Here is a 19,098-nt window from a genome sequence, read left to right as displayed (position 1 = left end):
TCATCCATGCACGTGATTAAATTATTATGTACATAGACAAGTACCAATTCAAACTTTACCGTTTATTTACAACAAAAATATTAAAAAATAAAAATAATATTTTTCATTATTTTTGTTTATAAGATTAAAATTAAATTTTGTATATAAATAATTTTTAAATTATTTAAATATTATTGTTATTATATAAATTATAATTTTGTATTTATTTAGGTTTTATCTAGACAGGTATGAAATAAATTTATAAACAATGACAAATAAATATTTAAGTATATATAAAAAACTTACCAGGTTTATTTACAAATGATGAACAAATAAATTGATGTGTTATTTAAACATTGTTCACTGAATAATTATTAACTTGTTTAATTTATTGTTGGTTTTTTTTTTATTATTTTTTAATTGTTTATAATTTAATTATTGAGGTATAAATAATAGAGAACAAGAGAGTCGTTCAATTGCAGCCATACCGTCACAGGAGTACGACGACGACTGCCTCTAACAGCCATCGGCCAAACTATACACAACATTAAAATCATTTTTTTTTTTTTTTTTAATTCTTTATTGGGATTGGCTGAGGATTTTTAATATACAGTAGTATTATTTACTAATTAAAAAATTTCAAATTATTTCAACAATTGATGAACGAGGAGCAGTTAATAATCCAATTTTATTAGAGGGAATTAAAAAAATTTTATCATTACTCTAATTTAATCATTACTCTAAAAATGAATCTAATGAATCTAATGATGATGATGAAGATACAGATGATAAAGATGAAGATGAAAATGAGTCTGATGAATTAAATGCTATTGATAAAAAAGATTTAATTGAAAATGAACAACAGATCTTGCTTCTGATTATGCTCGAGGTGAAAAACAATTATTTATAGTGACAGTTCATCTGATGATTTATCAGATGACGATGACGTCAAGGTCACACATGTTGATGATGAAGAGATTAAACACAAATAGGATGTAAATTGGATAAAGAAGCTGAAACAACTGAAACAATAATATCAAAATTAGCTGCTTGTAATATGGATTGGGAACAAATTAAAGCAGTTGATTTAATGGTATTATTCAATTCGTTTCTTCAAGCTGGTGGATTTGTACATTCAGTTAATATATAAATATCCATCTGAATATGGATTAAAACGTCTTCAAGAAGAAGAAATAAAAGGATCAATTGAACTTGTTGATTCTAAAAAAGAGAATAAAAAAAAATACGAAAAATAATGATGATGATGATGATGTATTATGTTTGAAAACAGATTTTTTTATATTTTAATTGATAAGAATTGGACATTATCAACGTGGGCATGTGTATCAAAATATACTATTTTTTTTATTATTCTTCATTTTTAATAATATATATTTTCAAATACGGTGATTCATATTGTTTTACATCAGGTATTAATGAATGAATGGCGATCACCAAATGTTGTTTTCGTTTGCTTGATATTTCTGCTGCTTTTTTGACAAAATTAGCAGTCAAACTTGTTGCTAAGTGAAGAATAAGTTGCTCAATTTTTGGTAAATTTTCAAGAAGTTTCGTGACTGAAACATCAGTGATTTTATTGCTGTGTGGCAAAGATAATACTACTATATTTTTGAGCAATTTTATTGAAGAATCAATGACGTTATTATGACCGTTTAAATAAAGAGTTTGTAAATAATTCATCATTGAAAGTGCTACTACACCGTCATCGGTTATCTGAGTACAATTAATAGTTAACGTTTTTAATAGTTTGATGGTATTGGCAATAGTATACAAAGTATCATCTTTAATGAAGCAACTTGATAAATTTAATGACCAGATATTCATAAACGATAGTCCCAGATAAGGAGGTTTTTTAAGATATTCATTATGGTTGAAATAAAATGACATTTCATTATTTTTTAAATACTTGAATGAATTTTTTAAACCTCGTATACCAGCAACTTCAAAACGTTTCAGGGCTTTTAGTCGAGAAATCACCTGAAAAACCAATTATAGATAAGTATGTTAAAAAATAAAAAGAATACTTTTGTTTTTTTTTTTTTTTTGTAATAGATAGAAAGTTACAACTTACATAACGAAGATTTTTTGGATAACCACAGCTTCCATCCAAGTGATTGACAAAATGCAACAAATACAGTTCAGTCAATGTACCAGCAACGTTTTTCAATGAATTTATTAAAGTCACAGGTATATCATTTTTATACCACATACCTTGAAATATAATTGTCAAAGATTTTAGTTTAGATAGACTTGTAAATGCATTGGATAACATTGAATCGTCAATATCAATGAATCTCAATCGAAGTTTCTCGAGGTTTGGACAATAATCATTGATAATTGGCACAATGTTACAACGATCATAAGCTGTCAAGTCTAATGTTTTTAAATAACGACCACATTTATCAAGCAGTGACTTTAAAAAATTTAATTTTCCATCAACCGTTTGATATTTTTTTAAACAACATGGAAATTCATGATATCGCCAGTAAGTTAATTCAAGTTTTTTGACATTAAACCAAGAATAATCAAGGGCTCTTTTCCATTTTTTGCATACTGAAAAATTAAGTAAATAAATTAATAGTTATTTTTTTCATCGAATAATAAATTAATAAATATGCATCCAATTATCATACCCAGTGCAATTTTTAGTCTCTCACATGCTGGCACATACATGAATATTTCAGCCAGACAATCATCATTAACACGCTTCATTATCATCTGTGTTGCAATATTAATATTTTTTTCATGTTGTATTTTTTGTTTATTTAGTAGCTTTATGCGTTCAGTAAGATCTTTTTTACATTGTGACGCATTAAAACGTATTTCCTCTAATATTCTAACTTCTTCACGACTTCTTAAACGTTTAGTCTTATCATTATTAACAACATGGTCAATTGGTGCTGGTGTTGAACCTTGAGCAATAACTGAACGAGGACGTAGTGGACTTGATTCTAATAGTATTGCATTTTCAATATTTGCTTTATTTTGTGTATTTAGCTTCATGCATTTAGCAATACCATCTCTACGTGTTTTGCTTGATAGCCTGAGTGATCTACGAATTGGTGCTGGTTCTGGTGTTGAACCTTGATCAATTACTGAACGAAGACGTCCCATTTTACTTTGACGATGCCTAACTTTATATAGGAATTTTCTATTATCTAAAAAATAATTTTACTATTAGTACATATATATAAATAATTTATGTTGTCAAATTTAATACCTGTTTGATGGTTATGTTTATTAGCAATTGGTAATTGATGAATAATTGTCTGTTGTTGTATTTTCAAAATGAACAAGATTTTTTTTTTTTACCTACTTTAAATTGTTTTTGATCACTTGAATATTCAATTGGTATATCAATATCACTTTCCTAATAAACCATCATTTTTTAATATAGGTACACACAAAATTAATAACAAAGTTTAAGAGAGAATTTATATTTATCTTAACAATTAACATTCGTGGGTTAAATTTCATGTCATTCAGAATTCAGCATTTTGTTGTGTCAACCAATTGTTAAACATAAACAATTTATTTAAAATAAAATGTTATCACCAAAAAAAAAATAAAAAAGTATGTTTACAAAAACGATTTCAATATTTTTAGGTTAGTAATTAGTATTGTTAGTAAACAAATGTCAAGAAAAATATATAAATAAAATATCAGGTGGTGCCACCGTGTATTTACGTCAATTACGTGTATTATAAAATGATTGTTATTTGTTGGTAATCATTATTAATAAGTAATCATAATTAATAACAACAATTAATAATGAAAAAAAATTCGAATGCACCAATATTTTTTTTTTTTTTTTTTTATTTTATATAATGACTGTTAAATTTTAAAAATAATTGTTGTAACTATTTATCATGATTGTTATATTTATAGAATTTAAAAAAATGCAAAAACAATAAATAATTATTTAATCAATTTTTTTTTAATATCACAGTTATGAAAAATTTAGTTATTTAAATAATCAATTCCAACAATTATTATTATTTAAAAATATTTTCTTCTTTTTTTATTGTAAATTGCTCAAATTATCAATTAAAATTTGGAAATTTTTTATTCTAATTAATCATTGGTTATTAGTTATCTAATTTTTTGTTTAATTTTAAATTTTGCTATTTAATTAATTTTTTATCTAGTTCGTTTGTTGAATAAATCTAAAAGAAAAAAAATATAAATATAAATTATCAATCAGCTGGTGGATTTGTACATCAGTTAATATATAGATTAAAACGTCTTAAAAAAAAAGAAATAAAAAAATCAATTAAACATGTTAGCCTTAAAGAAGAAAATAAAAATGATGATGATGATGATGATGATAATGTACATATACATTATGTTTGAAAACAGATTTTTTATATTTTAATTGATAAGAATTACACACTATCTAATTAGGCATTTGTATCAAAATATACTATATTTTTTTTATTTTTCTTCATTTTCAAGAATATATATTTTAAAATACGGTGATTCATATCGTTTTACATCAGGTATTAATGTATGAATGGATATCTTTAAAAGTTGTTTTCGTTGACTTGATATTTCTGCTGCTTTTTTTACAAAATTAGCAGTCACACTTATTGTGAAGTGAAGTAAAAGTTTCTCAATTTTTGGTGAATTTTCAAGAAGTTTCGTCACTGAAACATCTGTAATTTTATTGCTTCGTGGCAAAGATAATTGTAATATATTTTTGAGCAATTTTATTGAAGAATCAGTGATGTTACTGTGACCGTTTAAACAAATTATTTGTAAATTATTCATCTTTGAAAGTGCTACTACACCGTCATCGGTTATCTCAGTACAATTAATAGCTAAAATTTTTAATTGTTCCATGGTATTGGCAATAGTATACAAAGTATCATCTTTAAAGCAACTTGTTAAATTTAATGAGCTGATATTTATAAACGAAATTCCCAGATAAGGACGTTTTTTAAGATATTCATTATGGTTGTAATAAAATGACATTTCATTATTTTTTAAATACTTGAATGAATCTTTGAAACCTCGTATACCAGCAACTTCAAAACGTTTCAAGGCTTTTAGTCGACGAATTACCTAAAAAAGTAATTATAGATAAGTATGTTAAAAAATAAAAAGAATACTTTTTTTTTTTTTTTGTAATAGATAGAAAGTTACAACTTACACAACGAAGATTTTTTGGATAACGACAGCTTTCATCCAAGTGATTGACAAAATGCAACAAATACAGTTCAGTCAATGTACCAGCAACGTTTATCAATGAATTTATTAAAGTCTCAGGTATTATTTGATTTTTCATATTTTCAAATATAATTGTCAAAGATTTTAGTTTAGATAGACGTGTAAATGCATTGGACAACAGTGTACCGTGCAGAATGAAACTGAATCTCAATCGAAGTTTCTCGAGGTTTGGACAATAATCATTGATAATTGGCACTATGTTACAAAGATCATAAGCTGTCAAGTCTAATATTGTTAAATAACGACCACATTTATCAAGCAGTGACTTTAAAAAATTTAATCTTTTATCACGCCTTTGATATTTTTTTAAACAATTTGGAAGTTCATGATATCGCCAATAAGTTAATTCAAGTTTTGTGACATTAAACCAAGAATAATCAAGGGCTCTTTTCCATTTTTTGCATACTAAAAAATAAAGTAAAAAAATTAATATTCATTTTTTTTATCGAATAATAAATATCCTTTAAATTATCATACCCAGTGCAATTTTTAGTCTCTCACATGCTGGCACATACATGAATATTTCAGCCAGGCAATCATCGTTAACATAGTCAATTATTGTATTTTCGGCATAATAATGATCATTCTGCTCATGGTTTATCTAAAAAAAATAAATAATATTTTGATATTTATAGTAACAATAGTGAAATATTTAATGTACGAGCATGTTTTGACTGCAATAATTTTATTTTTAGACAAACCATCTCACTTTTTTCATTCAATGTCTCCATGATGCTCTTAGGTTTTTTTATATTATTTAAATATTTTTTTATTTCATCATTTTTAATATTTTTTTCATTTTGTAACTTTAGCTCTACTTGTTTAGCAATCTCATATATCCTTTGTTCTGTTAATGGTTTACGTGGTGTACAATTTTTTAAACGTTCAATCTCATCATCATTAACAACATCGTCAATTGGTGCTTGTGTTGAGCCTTGAGCAATTACTGAAGGAGCACTTAGTGAACTTGATTCTAATAGTATTGCATTTTCAATATTTTCTTTATTTTGTGTATTTAGCTTCATGCATTTAGCAATACCATCTCTACGTGTTTTGCTTGATAGCCTGAGTGATCTACGAATTGGTGCTGGTGCTGAACCTTGAGCAATTACCGAACGAGGACGTCCCATTTTACTTTGACGATGCCTAACTTTATATAGGAATTTTCTATTATCTAAAAAATAATTTTACTATTAGTACATACACTTAAATAATTTATGTTGTCGAATTTAATACCTGTTTGATGGTTATGTTTATTAGCAATTGGTAATTGATGAATAATTGTCTGTTGTATTTTCAAAATGAACAAGAATTTTTTTTTATACTTTAAATTGTTTTTGATCACTTGAATATTTAATTGGTATATCAATATCACTTTCCTAATAAACAATTATTTTTTAACATACACAAAACATGACTGAAATATAATAACATATAACAACATATAACTTGTTTATACCCCCACTGTAAATCCTGGTGAATCCAAAAAGCCATGATTTTTTCAAAAAAAAAAAAATAGTCAATCTGAAAAAAATCTCTCTAAATGTGTTCAAATTAATTAATTGTGATTTAATTATGCTGATGATAATTATAAAAATTTATTATTTTAAATAATTAATTAAACAAATTACTATTGTTTAAAAATAATTAACAATAATGAATTTGTTAAATATCTATTTTATTAAAAAAAATTATTTTTAATTATAAAATTATTTTTGGTAATCATTATTAATAATAAAAAAAAATTTAAATGTAAATTTTTTTGTTTTATTTTATAAAATAATTGTTAAAAATTGAAATTATAAAGTAATAATTGTTTTTAATGATAAAGTTATAGAAAATTACGTTATTTTAATAATCAATTCAAACTATTATTATTATTTAAAAATATTTTCTTTTTTTTTTATTATAAATTGCTCAAATTATCAATTAAAATTTGTAAATTTTTCATTCTAATTAATCATTGATTATTAGTTATCTAATTTTTTGTTTAATTTTAAATTTTGCAATTCAATTAATTTTTTATCTAGTTCGTTTGTTGAATAAATCTAAAAAAAAAAATATAAATATAAATTATTAATCAACTGGTGGATTTGTACATTCAGTTAATATATATATCCACCTGAATATAGATTAAAACGTCTTCAAGAAAAAAAAATAAAAAAATCAATTAAACATGTTAATTCTATATAAGGAAATAAAAATGATGATGATGATAATGATAATTTACTTATATATTATGTTTGAAAACAGATTTTTTATATTTTAATTGATAAAAATTGGATACTATCTAATTGGGCATTTGTATAAAAATATATACTTACTATTTTTTTTACTTTTTTTTATTATTAATAATATGTATTTTAAAATACAGTGATTCATATTGTTTTACATCAGGTATTAATGAATGAATGGTAATATTCAAAAGTTGCTTTCGTTGACTTGATATTTCTGCTGCTTTTTTGACAAAATTAACAGTCAAACTTGTTGCCAAGTCAAGAAAAAGTTGCTCAATTTTTGGTGAATTTTCAAGAAGTTTCGTGACTGAAACATCAGTGATATTATTGCTGTGTGGCAAAGATAATTTTACTATATTTTTGAGAAATTTTATTGAAGAATCAATAACGTTATTATGACCGTTTAAATAAATAATTTGTAAATTATTCATCTTTGAAAGTGATACTACACCGTCATCGGTTATCTGTTCACAAGGTATAGTTAAAATTTCTAATCGTTTGATGATATTGGCAATAGTATACAAAGTATCATCTTTAATGAAGCAACTTGATAAATTTAATGACCTGATATTTATAAACGGATGTCCCAGATAACGAGGTTTTTTAAGATATTCATTATGGTTGAAATAAAATGACATTTTATTATTTTTTAAATACTCAAATACCTTTTTAGAAACTCGTATACCAGCAACTTCAAAATTTTTCATGACTTTCAGTTCACGAATCACCTGAAAAAACAAATATAAATAAATAAAAAAAATACTTTTGAATTTTTATATAATAGATTAAAAGTTACAACTTACACAGTCAAATTCTTTTGGATAATCACAACTATCATACAAGTGATTGACAAAATTTAACAAATTCAGTTCAGTCAATGTACCAGCAACGTTTCTCAATGAATTTATTAAAGTCACAGGTATTATTTTATTTCGCAAATTTTCAAATATAATTGTCAAGGATTTTAGTTTAGATAGACGTGTAAATGCATTGGACAACATTGTATCGTCAATAGAGGTGAATCTCAATCGAAGTTTCTCGAGATTTGGACAGAAATCATTAATAATTGGCACTATGTTACAACGAGCATAAGCTGTCAAGTCTAATGTTTTCAAATAACGACCACATTTATCAAGCAGTGAATTTAAAAAATTTAATTTTTCACTAACCGTTTGATATCTCATTAAACAATATGGCAATCCATGATATTGCCAATAAGTTAGTTCTAGTTTTTTGACATTAGACCAAGAATAATCAAGGGCTCGTTTCCATTTTTTGCATACTGAAAAATTAAGTTAACAAATTAATAGTTATTTTTTTTATCGAATAATAAATATGCTTCAAATTATCATACCCAGTGCAATTTTTAGTCTCTCACATGCTGGCACATACATGAATATTTCAGCCAGGCAATCATCATTAACACGCTCCATTATCATTTGTGTTAATGAAATATTTTTTTCAATTTGTTCATTTATTAGCTTTCTGAGTTCAGCATGATCATCTTTTAATTGTTTTTTTAATAATTTAAGTGGTCTACTGCTTTTTGAACGTTTAGTAATAACAACATCGTAAGTTGGTGCTGGTGTTGAACGTTGAGCAATTGCTAAACGAGAACGTAGTGGACTTGATTCTAATAGTGTTGTATTTTTAATATTTATTTCATTTCGTGTACTAGGCTTCATGCTTTCAGCATTTTCATCTGTTATTTGTTGCATAGTCAGACGTCTTTGTTTTAATCGTATGAGTGTTGTACGACTTCTTAAAGGACGTAGTGGACTCGATTCTAATAGTGTTGGATTTTTAATATTCATTTCATTTTGTGTACTTAGTTTTATGGGTTCAACAATATCATCTCTTGTTTGTGGCATAGTCATAATCGTACGTGTTTTGTTAAATACTTTAAGTGATGCACGACTTCTTGAACGTTTAATCAACTCATCATTGACAAAATCGTCAATTGGTGCTGGTATTGAACCTTGAGCAATTACTGAACGAGGACGTAGTGGACTTGAGTCTAATAGTATTGCATTTTTAATATTTTTTTTAATTTGTGTATTTAGCTTCATGCATTTAGCAATACCATCTTTACGTGTTATGTTTGACAGTCCAAGTGATCTACGATTTCTTAAACGTTTAGTCTTATCATCATTAAAAACACGGTCATTTGGTGCTGGTGTAAAACCTTGAGCAATTACTGAACGAGGACGTAGTGGACTTGAGTCTAATAGTATTGCATTTTTAATATTTTTTTTAATTTGTGTATTTAGCTTCATGCATTTAGCAATACCATCTTTACGTGTTATGTTTGACAGTCCAAGTGATCTACGATTTCTTAAACGTTTAGTCTTATCATCATTAAAAACACGGTCATTTGGTGCTGGTGTAAAACCTTGAGCAATTACTGAACGAGGACGTAGTGGACTTGATTCTAATAGTGTTGCTTTTTCCACAAAAAAAGAATGACGTAAAATTTTACGATGATGCTCCATTTCATACCTATATAATTTATTATCTAAAAAATAATTTTACTATTAGGACATATATCTAAATAATTTATGCTGTCAAATTTAATACCTGTTTGATAGTTGTTTATTAGCAATTTGTAATTGATGAATAATCTGTTGTCTGTTGTTGTATTTTTAAAATAAACAAGAATTTTTTTTAATACTTTAAGTTGTTTTTGATCACTTGAACTTTTATAATTGGTATATCAACATCACTTTTCTAATGAGCAATCATTTTTTAATATACACACAAAATTAATAACAAAGTTTAAGAGAGAATTTATATTTATCTCAACATTCGTGGGTTAAGTTTTATGTCATTCAGAATTCAGCAGTTTGTTGTGTCAACCAATTGTAAATAACGGAGAAACATAAACAATTTATTTACTTATTAAAATGTACTTAGTAAAATGTTATCACCCAAAAAAAAAAAAGTATGTTTACCTATGCAATAACAACAATTTCAATATTTTTAGGTTAGTACACATGGTACAACATGGTAGAAATATACATGTATATGTCTGTGTATGTCATACCTCTCTCTCTGACGAAAATAAAAATCTACTGCGCATTCCATGGGTCGCCATCATGTTTGCATGTGTGTAAAATATGTGCCCGTCATATTATTTGAAATTATTAATAAGGATTGGGGCCAAATTAGAGCAGTTGATTCAATGGTATTATCAAATTCATTTCTTTAAGCTGGTGGATTTGTACATTCAGTTAATATATATATACCTACCTATATCCATCTAAATATGGATTAAAACGTCTTCAAAGACATAAAAGGATCAATTGAACTTGTTGATTCTAAAAAAGAAAATAAAAATAATACGAAAAATAATAATGATAATGATGATGATAATGTACTTATATATATTGTATTTGAAAACAGATTTTTTATATTTTAATTCATAAGAATTATACACTATCTAATTAAGCATTTGTATCAAAATATACTATATTTTTTTTATTTTTTTTTTATTTTCAATAATATATCTATTTTAAAATACGGTGTTTCATATTGTTTTACATCAGGTATTAATGAATGAATGCTGATATTGACACATTTTTTTCGTTGACTTGATATTTCTGCTGCTTTTTTGACAAAATTAGCAGTCACACTTATTGTGTAGTGAAGTAAAAGTTTCTCAATTTTTGGTGAATTTTCAACAAGTTTCGTGACCGAAATATCAGTAATTTTATTGCTTCGTGGCAAAGATAATTCTACTATATTTTTGAGCAATTTGATTGAAGAATCAATGACGTTATTATGACCGTTTAAATAAAGAATTTGTAAATTATTCATCTTTGAAAGTGCTACTACACCGTCATCGGTTATCTGAGCACAATTTATAGTTAACATTTTTAATTTTTCGATGGTATTGGCAATAGTATACAAAGTATCATCTTTAATAAAGTAACTTGTTAAATCTAATCTCTTAATTTTTATAAACGAATGTCCCAGATAAGAAGGTTTTTCAAGATATTCATTATGGCTTAAATAAAATGACATTTCCTTATTATTGAAATACTCAAATAAATTTTGTGAATCTCGTATACCAGCAACTTCAAAACGTTTCAGGGCTTTTAGTTCACGAATTACCTGAAAAACAATAGGATATGTTAAAAATAAAAAAATACTTTTGTTTTTTTTTTTGTAATAGATAAGTTACAACTTACATAACGAAGATTTTTGGATAACGACAGCTTTCATCCAAGTGATTGACAAAATTTAACAAATTCAGTTCAGTCAATGTACCAGCAACGTTTTTCAATGAATTTATTAAAGTCTCAGGTATTATTTTATCTCTCATACCTTCAAATATAATTGTCAAAGATTTTAGTTTAGATAGACGTGTAAATGCATTGGATAACATTGTATCGGCAATCGAGATGAATCTCAATCGAAGTTTCTCGAGGTTTGGACAATAATCATTGATAATTGGCACTATGTTACAATGATCATAATCTGTCAAGTCTAATATTTTTAAATAACGACCACATTTATCAAGCAGTGACTTTAAAAAATTTAATTTTTCATCAACCGTAGGATATATTTTTAAAAGAAAATATATACTTATGATATCGCCAAAAGTTAATTCAAGTTTTTGACATTAAACCAAGAATAATCAAGGCTCTTTTCCATTTTTGCATACTAAAAAATACGTTAATATAATAAATAAATAAATATTTTTTATATGAATAATAAATATATGTTATAATAATCATACCCTGTGCAATTTTTAGTCTCTCACGTGCTGGCACATACAGGAATATTTCAGCCAGGCAATCATCATTAACATAGTCAATTATTGTATTTTCGGCATAATAATGATCATTCTGCTCATGGTTTATCTGAAAAAAATAAATAATATTTTGATAATTATAGTAACAATAGTGAAATATTTAATGTACGAGCATGTTTTGACTGCAATAATTTTATTTTTAGACAAACCTTCTCACTCTTTTCATTCAATGTCTCCATGATGCTCTTAGGATTTTTTATATTATTTAAATATTTTTTTATTTTATCATTTTTAATATTTTTTTCATTTTGTAACTCTAGCTCTACTTGTTTTGCAATATCATATTTCATTTGTTCTGTTAATAGTTCACGTGATGTACGATTTTTTAAAGGTTTAATCTCATCATCATTATCAACATCGTTAATTGGTGCTGGTGTTGAACCTTGAGCAATCACTGAACGAGGTCGTAGTGGACTTGATTCTAATCGTGTTGTATTTTTAATATTCATTTTATTTTGTGTATTTAGCTTTATGCTTTCAGCAATATCATCTCTTAAACGTGTTTTGCTCGATAGCCTGAGTGATCTACGAAGTGGTGCTGGTGCTGAACCTTGAGCAATTACCGAACGAGGACGTCCCATTTTACTTTGACGATGCCTAACTTTATATAGGAATATTCTATTATTTAAAAAATAATTTTACTATTAGTACATATATATAAATAATTTATGATGTCAAATTTAATACCTGTTTGATGGTTATGTTTATTAGCAATTTGTAATTGATTAATAAATGACTGTTGTTGTATTTACAAAATGAACAAGAATTTTTTTTAATACTTTAAGTTGTTTTTGATCACTTGAACTTTTAATTGATATATCAATATCACTTTTCTTATAAACAATCATTTTTTAATATACACAAAACATGACTGAAATATAATTATACCCCCACTGTAAATCCTGGTAAATCCAAAAAGACTATATAGTACTAGCCATGATTTTTTCCAAAAAAACAAATAGTCAATCAGAAAAATATCTCTCTAAATGTATTCAAATTAATTAATTGTGATTATGCTGATGATAATTATAAAAATTTATTATTTTAAATAATTAGTTAAACAAATTACTATTGTTTAAAAATAATTAACAATAATAAATTTGTTAAGTATCTATTTTATAAAAAAAAATTTTTTATTTTTAATTATAACATTATTGTTGGTAGTCATTATTAATGATAAAAAAAAATTTTAATGTAAATTTTTTTGTTTTATTGTATAAAATAATTGTTAAAAATTGAAATTATAAAATAATAATTGTTTTTAATAATAAAGTTATAGAAAATCACGTTATTTAAATAATCAATTCAAACTATTATTATTATTTAAAAATATTTTTTTCTATTATCTAAAAAATAATTTTACTATTAGTACATACATATAAATAATTCATGTCATTCTGAATTCAGAATTTTGTTGTGTCAACCAGTTGTTAATAACTGAAAAACATAAACAATTTATTTACAATAAAATGTTATCACCGAAAACAAATAAGTATGTTTACCTATACAAAAACAACAATTTCAATATTTTTAGGTTAGTACACAAATGTCAAAAATAATCATATTGAAAAATATATAAATAATAAATACGGGGTAGTGTGCCACCGTGTATGTGTACAATAATTATAAAATACCTATAAAATTATTGTTGGTAATCATTATTAATTATTGTTAAGAATGACAAAAAATTTTAATGTACCTAAATTTTTTTGTTTTTTTTTTTTATTTTATAAAATAACTGTTAAATATTAAAATTATAAAAAAAATAATTGTTTTAATTATCAATCAGTCTGATGAATTGAATGCTATTGATAAAAAATATTTAATTAAAAATGAACAACAGATCTTGTTATACTGATTATGCTCGGAGTAAAAAACAATTATTTATAGTGACAGTTCATCTGATGATTCATCAGATGACGATGATGTCAAGGTCACACATGTTGATGATGATGATGATGATGATAATGTACTTATATATTATGTTTGAAAACAGATTTTTTATATTTTGATTGATAAGAATTGCACACTATGAACGTGGGCATTTGTATCAAAATATACTATTTTTTTTATTTTTTTTCATTTTCAACAATATGTATTTTAAAATACGATGATTCATATTGTTTTACATTAGGTATTAATGAATGAATAGTGATCACCAAATATCGTTTTCGTTGATTTAATATTTCTGCTGCTTTTTTGACAAAATTAGCAGTCAAACTTGTGTAGTGAAGATGAAGGTATTTAATATTATGTGAATTTTCAAGAAATTTCGTCACTGAAACATCTGTAATTTTATTGCTTCGTGGTAAAGATAATTTTACTATATTTCTGAGCAATTGTATTGAAGAATCAATGGCGTTATTATGACCGTTTAAATAAAGAACCATTAAATCATCCATCATTGAAAGTGCTACTACACCGTCATCGGTTATCTGTTCACAAGGTATAGTTAAAATTTCTAATCGTTTGATGATATTGGCAATAGTATACAAAGTATTATCGTTAATTAAGTAATTTGTTAAATCCAATTGCCTGATATTTATAAACGAATCTCCCAGATTACGAGGTTTTTTAAGATATTCATTATGGTTAAAATAAAATGACATTTCATTATTTTTTAAATACTTGAATGAATTTTTGAAACCTCGTATACAGCAACTTCAAATTTTTCAGGGCTTTTAGTCGAAAAGCACCTGAAAACAATAATTATATAAGTATAAAAAAAAAAAAAATACTTTTGTTTTTTTTTATAATAGATAGAAAGTTACAACTTACAAACGAAGATTTTTGGATAGTCACAGCATTCATTCAAGTGACTGACAAAATTTAACAAATACAGTTCAGTCAATGTACCAGCAACATTTTTAATGAATTTATTAAAGTCTCAGGTATTATTTATTTTCATCATTTGAAATACAATTGTCAAAGATTTTAGTTTAGATAGACGTGTAAATGCATTGGATAACATTGTATCGTCAATCAAAATGAATCTCAATCAAGTTTCTCGAGGTTTGGACAATAATCATTGATAATTGGCACTATGTTACAACGAGCATAAGCTGTCAAGTCTAATATTGTCAAATAACGACCGCATTTATCAAGCAGTGATTTTAAAAAATTTAATTTCACATCAACCGTACTATATTTTTTAAAAAATATATACTTATAATATCGCCAAAAAGTAAATTCAAGTTTTTGACATTAAACCAAGAATAATCCAGGCTCTTTTCCATTTTTGCATACTAAAAATTTAATAAATAAATAAATAAATATTTTTTATAATGAAATAATAAATATATGTTATAATAATCATACCCATGCAATTTTTGGTCTCTCACATACTGGCACATACATGAATATTTCAGCCAGGCAATCGTCATTAACACGCTTCATTATCATCTGTGCTGCAATTTTAATATTTTTTTCATTTTCTTTTTTTTGTTTTTTTAGTAGTTTTTCCCGTTTAGCAAGATCTTTTTTAAATTGTGACCAAGACGTAAATATTATTAATGGTTCAAGTAGTATACGACTTCTCAAACGTTTAGTCTTATCATCATTAACAACATCGTCAATTGGTGCTGGTGTTGAACCTTGAGCATCTACTAAACGAGGACGTAGTGGACTTGATTTTAATAGTATTGCATTTTCAATATTTTTTTTAATTTGTGTATTTAGCTTCATGCATTTAGCAATACCATCTCTACGTGTTTTGTTTAATAGTCTCAGTGATCTACGAACTGGTTCTGGTGTTGAACCTTGAGCAATTACTGAACGAGGACGTCCCATTTTACTTTGACGATGCCTAACTTCATATAGGAATTTTCTATTATCTAAAAAATAATTTTACTATTAGTACATACATATAAATAATTTATGTTGTCAAATTTAATACCTGTTTGATGGTTATGTTTAATAGCAATTTGTTATTGTGGAAAATTGTCTGTTGTTGTATTTTCAAAATGAACAATAATTTTTCTTTTATACTTTAAATTGTTTTTGATCACTTGAACTTTTAATTGGTATATCAATATCACTTTCCTCATAAACAATCATTTTTTAATGTACACAAAACATGACTGAAATATAATAACATATAACTTGTTTATACCCTCACTGTAAATCCTGGTAAATCCAAAAAGACATGTTTTTTTCCAAAAAAAAAAAAATAGTCAATCGGAAAAAAATCTCTCTAAATGTGTTCAAACTAATTAATTGTGATTATGCTGATGATAATTATAAAAATTTATTATTTTAAATAATTAATTAAACAAATTACTATTGTTTAAAAATAATTAACAATAATGAATTTGTTAAATATCTATTTTATAAAAAAAATAATTTTTAAATATAAAATTATTTTTGGTAGTCCTTATTAATAATAAAAAAAAATTTTAATGTAAATTTTTTTGTTTTATTTTATAAAATAATTGTTAAAAATTGAAATTATAAAATAATAATTGTTTTTAATAATAAAGTTATAAAAAATTACGTTATTTGAATAATCAATTCAAACTATTATTATTATTTAAAAATATTTTCTTTTTTTTTTATTATAAATTGCTTAAATTATCAATTAAAATTTGTAAATTTTTTATTCTAATTAATCATTGGTTATTAGTTATCTAATTTTTTAAGTAATTTTAAATTTTGCAATTCAATTAATTTTTTATCTAGTTCGTTTGTTGAATAAATCTAAAAAAAAAAAAAATATAAAGATAAATTAAAAATAAAATATAAATTATTAAACTCAATTTAGATACATAAATTAATAAATAAAATTATTTTTATTACCTTTTTCTTGACTGGTTTATAATCTGTATCAGAATCATCATTATTTGTCTAAAATAAATTGAAAAAAAAAACCCAACAATTATAATCACAATGACATTAAAATTTTCTATAACAAAAAAATTCTAATAATTACCAGAAAATTTCTGTACTCTGGAGAAATTCCTTCGAGATAAAAAATTTGATCTTCAATATTTTTTAATCGTTGGTAAATATCACGAGGTACTGGTTTATTAATTCCAATAAATTTTTCACAATTACCAAGTCGTTCATCAATACCAGAATTAATATTGTCATTTAGCTTTGAGCAATTATCAGGCACTCTCATAGTTTGAGGGCCTCTTTTATTTTCCACCTTAGTAACTGCAATAAAAATTCAAAAAAATAATTATCATCAAGACCAAAAGATTAAACACAATCCTCTTTACCTCGTAGATGACTTTTCGAATCTTTTCGTCGAACAAAAACAGCATGAGTTCTTGCACAAGTTTCTTCATCTTGTACATCACTAAAAAATCAATAAAATTATTTATAAAATTCAATTTCTATTTTAAAAAAACAATCTAATAATAATTACCCATCAATTCGAAATTCTTTGATATTAATATTATTAATTTCTTCACGTTTCCTGGATGTAAATTTATCAATTCTCATTTTAACTTCTTCACTCGTTGATTTAACTTGAATAAATTTCTCATTAATTTCATAATAATCATTATTATTTTTTAATAAAACATTATCATCGTCATCAAGACTCATTTTATCATCTGTAAAATAAATAAACAATTGTTTTTTTTATAATATTAAAATGTTTATTATCAACAATAACAATTAATCAACAAAATTTCCACAAACATTCTTTATTTTCTTTCCATTCAGCCTGTTGATTTTTATAAATTTCTTTTTTCCAAATAGGCACTGTTTGTTTGAGTCTATCAATGGCATATTCAACAGCTTTTAACGATTCATTTCTGTGCACTGATGATACTGCAATGACAACACTTATTTCACCAACTGGTACATCACCAATTCTATGATGAATTGCAATATTAAATACATTCCATTTTTCACGTATCTCATTGCATATTACATTCATTTTTTTCAGTGCCATGTCTTGATAGGCTTCGTATGACAATTTCATAACCTCAAAAATTATCAAAATATTAATTAATTTATAAAATAAGAAGTACTTTCTAATGCTCTAATTAATTTAATTTACCTCTTGGGAGTTAAATGTGTCTCTGGTTGTTCCAATGAATGAAGACACTGCTCCACATGATGGTGCCATGACAATTTTTGTAATTTCATCAACAGACAAAACGTCATCTTGGATTTTTACTGAATTTTTTCCTTTATTTTCCATGTTTAATTAGCCTGTTGTTAATTTTAACAATTAATATTAATTAATTTTTATTTAAAATATTATAAATAATTACCTCCACTCAGTGGTGGTATCACTGCAACAATACTGTTATCAGCAAGATCAAGTAACTTGTTATCTTCAACAAATTCTTCTTCAATGGCCAACACAAAATTATCTTTAATACTTTCCAAGCCAAATTTTATAATAATTTCATTCTTTAAATAATTAGAGCATGTAGTTTTTGGAATTTTTAAATTACTCTCTTTAACACCAACAAGTTCACGTGCTTTTGCAAAAAATAATATTTTTATGTCAACTGTTTGTTTATCATCAACAAGACAATCCTCCATTGTTGATCATCATGTCATGTCAATTATTACGATTATTACATAACTGACAATTTTTGTATTATCAAAACACACACATGCACTGAACCATTTACACTTTTTATTTATTTATTAATATTTATTTATTTTTTTATTTATTTATTTATTTATAGTTGTACCAATTGGCAAGACAGATGGCACTAAAAACCAATCACGTGATTTTTTAAATTTAAAAAGCACGACACAAATTCAGGCTAATAAAATTTCTAAATCTGAATTTTATATATTTTTTTTTTCCATTTATATTTTGCAATTGAAAATTCTACTTTCGTCTTG

At 24.9% G+C, this 19,098-nt stretch overlaps 4 protein-coding genes across 7 annotated transcripts in view; all 4 read right to left on the bottom strand.

The window, feature by feature from the left end:
• The window catches only part of LOC122854095 (serine/threonine-protein phosphatase 2A regulatory subunit B'' subunit beta-like), a 4,802-nt gene extending 3,665 nt beyond the window's left edge, over positions 1-1,137 (bottom strand). Inside the window, 1 exon segment of the mRNA XM_044154507.1 lies at positions 1,113-1,137. Within this exon segment, the coding sequence (XP_044010442.1) occupies positions 1,113-1,137 (25 nt within the window).
• On the bottom strand, positions 536-6,715 carry LOC122855920. Of its 2 annotated transcripts, none has more exons than XM_044157609.1 (4): positions 3,221-3,597; positions 2,634-3,158; positions 2,072-2,553; positions 536-1,977 (listed from the first exon to the last, which is right to left on the bottom strand). In XM_044157609.1, the coding sequence occupies exons 2-4, from the start codon at positions 3,112-3,114 to the stop codon at positions 1,348-1,350; spliced, it is 1,593 nt and encodes a 530-aa protein (XP_044013544.1). In that variant the 5' UTR covers positions 3,115-3,158; positions 3,221-3,597; the 3' UTR covers positions 536-1,347. The 2 variants fall into 2 exon arrangements, with proteins under 2 accessions (XP_044013544.1, XP_044013545.1); XM_044157610.1 differs by lacking the exon at positions 3,221-3,597 and adding an exon at positions 6,466-6,715 and having other exon boundaries at positions 1,316-1,977.
• On the bottom strand, positions 4,354-10,327 carry LOC122855904. Of its 2 annotated transcripts, XM_044157592.1 has the most exons (5): positions 10,044-10,327; positions 9,652-9,981; positions 8,821-9,444; positions 5,153-5,634; positions 4,410-5,064 (listed from the first exon to the last, which is right to left on the bottom strand). In XM_044157592.1, the coding sequence occupies exons 2-5, from the start codon at positions 9,956-9,958 to the stop codon at positions 4,435-4,437; spliced, it is 2,043 nt and encodes a 680-aa protein (XP_044013527.1). In that variant the 5' UTR covers positions 9,959-9,981; positions 10,044-10,327; the 3' UTR covers positions 4,410-4,434. The 2 variants fall into 2 exon arrangements, with proteins under 2 accessions (XP_044013526.1, XP_044013527.1); XM_044157591.1 differs by having other exon boundaries at positions 4,354-5,064; positions 8,821-9,981.
• Positions 10,328-16,028: 5,701 nt separating this feature from the next.
• LOC122855941 (molybdopterin synthase catalytic subunit-like) lies at positions 16,029-18,623 on the bottom strand. 2 transcript variants are annotated; one of them, XR_006374101.1, is made up of 9 exons: positions 18,510-18,623; positions 18,293-18,447; positions 17,929-18,217; positions 17,651-17,840; positions 17,502-17,581; positions 17,210-17,436; positions 17,077-17,124; positions 16,178-16,361; positions 16,029-16,115 (listed from the first exon to the last, which is right to left on the bottom strand). XR_006374101.1 is itself a non-coding variant. In XM_044157647.1 (8 exons), the coding sequence occupies exons 2-8, from the start codon at positions 18,434-18,436 to the stop codon at positions 16,396-16,398; spliced, it is 990 nt and encodes a 329-aa protein (XP_044013582.1). In that variant the 5' UTR covers positions 18,437-18,447; positions 18,510-18,623; the 3' UTR covers positions 16,381-16,395. The 2 variants fall into 2 exon arrangements, 1 of the variants encoding a protein (XP_044013582.1); XM_044157647.1 differs by lacking the exons at positions 16,029-16,115; positions 16,178-16,361 and adding an exon at positions 16,381-16,407.
• Positions 18,624-19,098: the final 475 nt, after the last annotated feature.

Source organism: Aphidius gifuensis, linkage group LG4 (assembly GCF_014905175.1).
Source record: "Aphidius gifuensis isolate YNYX2018 linkage group LG4, ASM1490517v1, whole genome shotgun sequence".
Classification (NCBI taxonomy): Eukaryota; Metazoa; Arthropoda; class Insecta; order Hymenoptera; family Braconidae; genus Aphidius; species Aphidius gifuensis.
This window is presented reverse-complemented; position numbering and strand designations above follow the sequence as displayed.

Excerpts from the sequence above, each read along its gene's own strand:
- LOC122855920 (XM_044157610.1), bottom strand. The coding sequence starts at position 3,114 with ATGGGACGTCTTCGTTCAGTAATTGATCAAGGTTCAACACCAGAACCA. Across the intron at positions 2,554-2,633 it reads GAGACTAAAAATTGCACTGG|TATGCAAAAAATGGAAAAGA; the intron begins GTATGATAATTG and ends TTAATTTTTCAG. Across the intron at positions 1,978-2,071 it reads ATCCAAAAAATCTTCGTTAT|GTGATTTCTCGACTAAAAGC; the intron begins GTAAGTTGTAAC and ends TTGGTTTTTCAG.
- LOC122855941 (XM_044157647.1), bottom strand. The coding sequence starts at position 18,436 with ATGGAAAATAAAGGAAAAAATTCAGTAAAAATCCAAGATGACGTTTTG. Across the intron at positions 17,582-17,650 it reads AAAGAATTTCGAATTGATGG|TGATGTACAAGATGAAGAAA; the intron begins GTAATTATTATT and ends TTGATTTTTTAG. Across the intron at positions 17,125-17,209 it reads CAGAGTACAGAAATTTTCTG|ACAAATAATGATGATTCTGA; the intron begins GTAATTATTAGA and ends AATTTATTTTAG.
- LOC122855904 (XM_044157591.1), bottom strand. The coding sequence starts at position 9,958 with ATGGAGCATCATCGTAAAATTTTACGTCATTCTTTTTTTGTGGAAAAA. Across the intron at positions 5,635-8,820 it reads GAGACTAAAAATTGCACTGG|TATGCAAAAAATGGAAAAGA; the intron begins GTATGATAATTT and ends TTTATTTTTTAG. Across the intron at positions 5,065-5,152 it reads ATCCAAAAAATCTTCGTTGT|GTAATTCGTCGACTAAAAGC; the intron begins GTAAGTTGTAAC and ends TTACTTTTTTAG.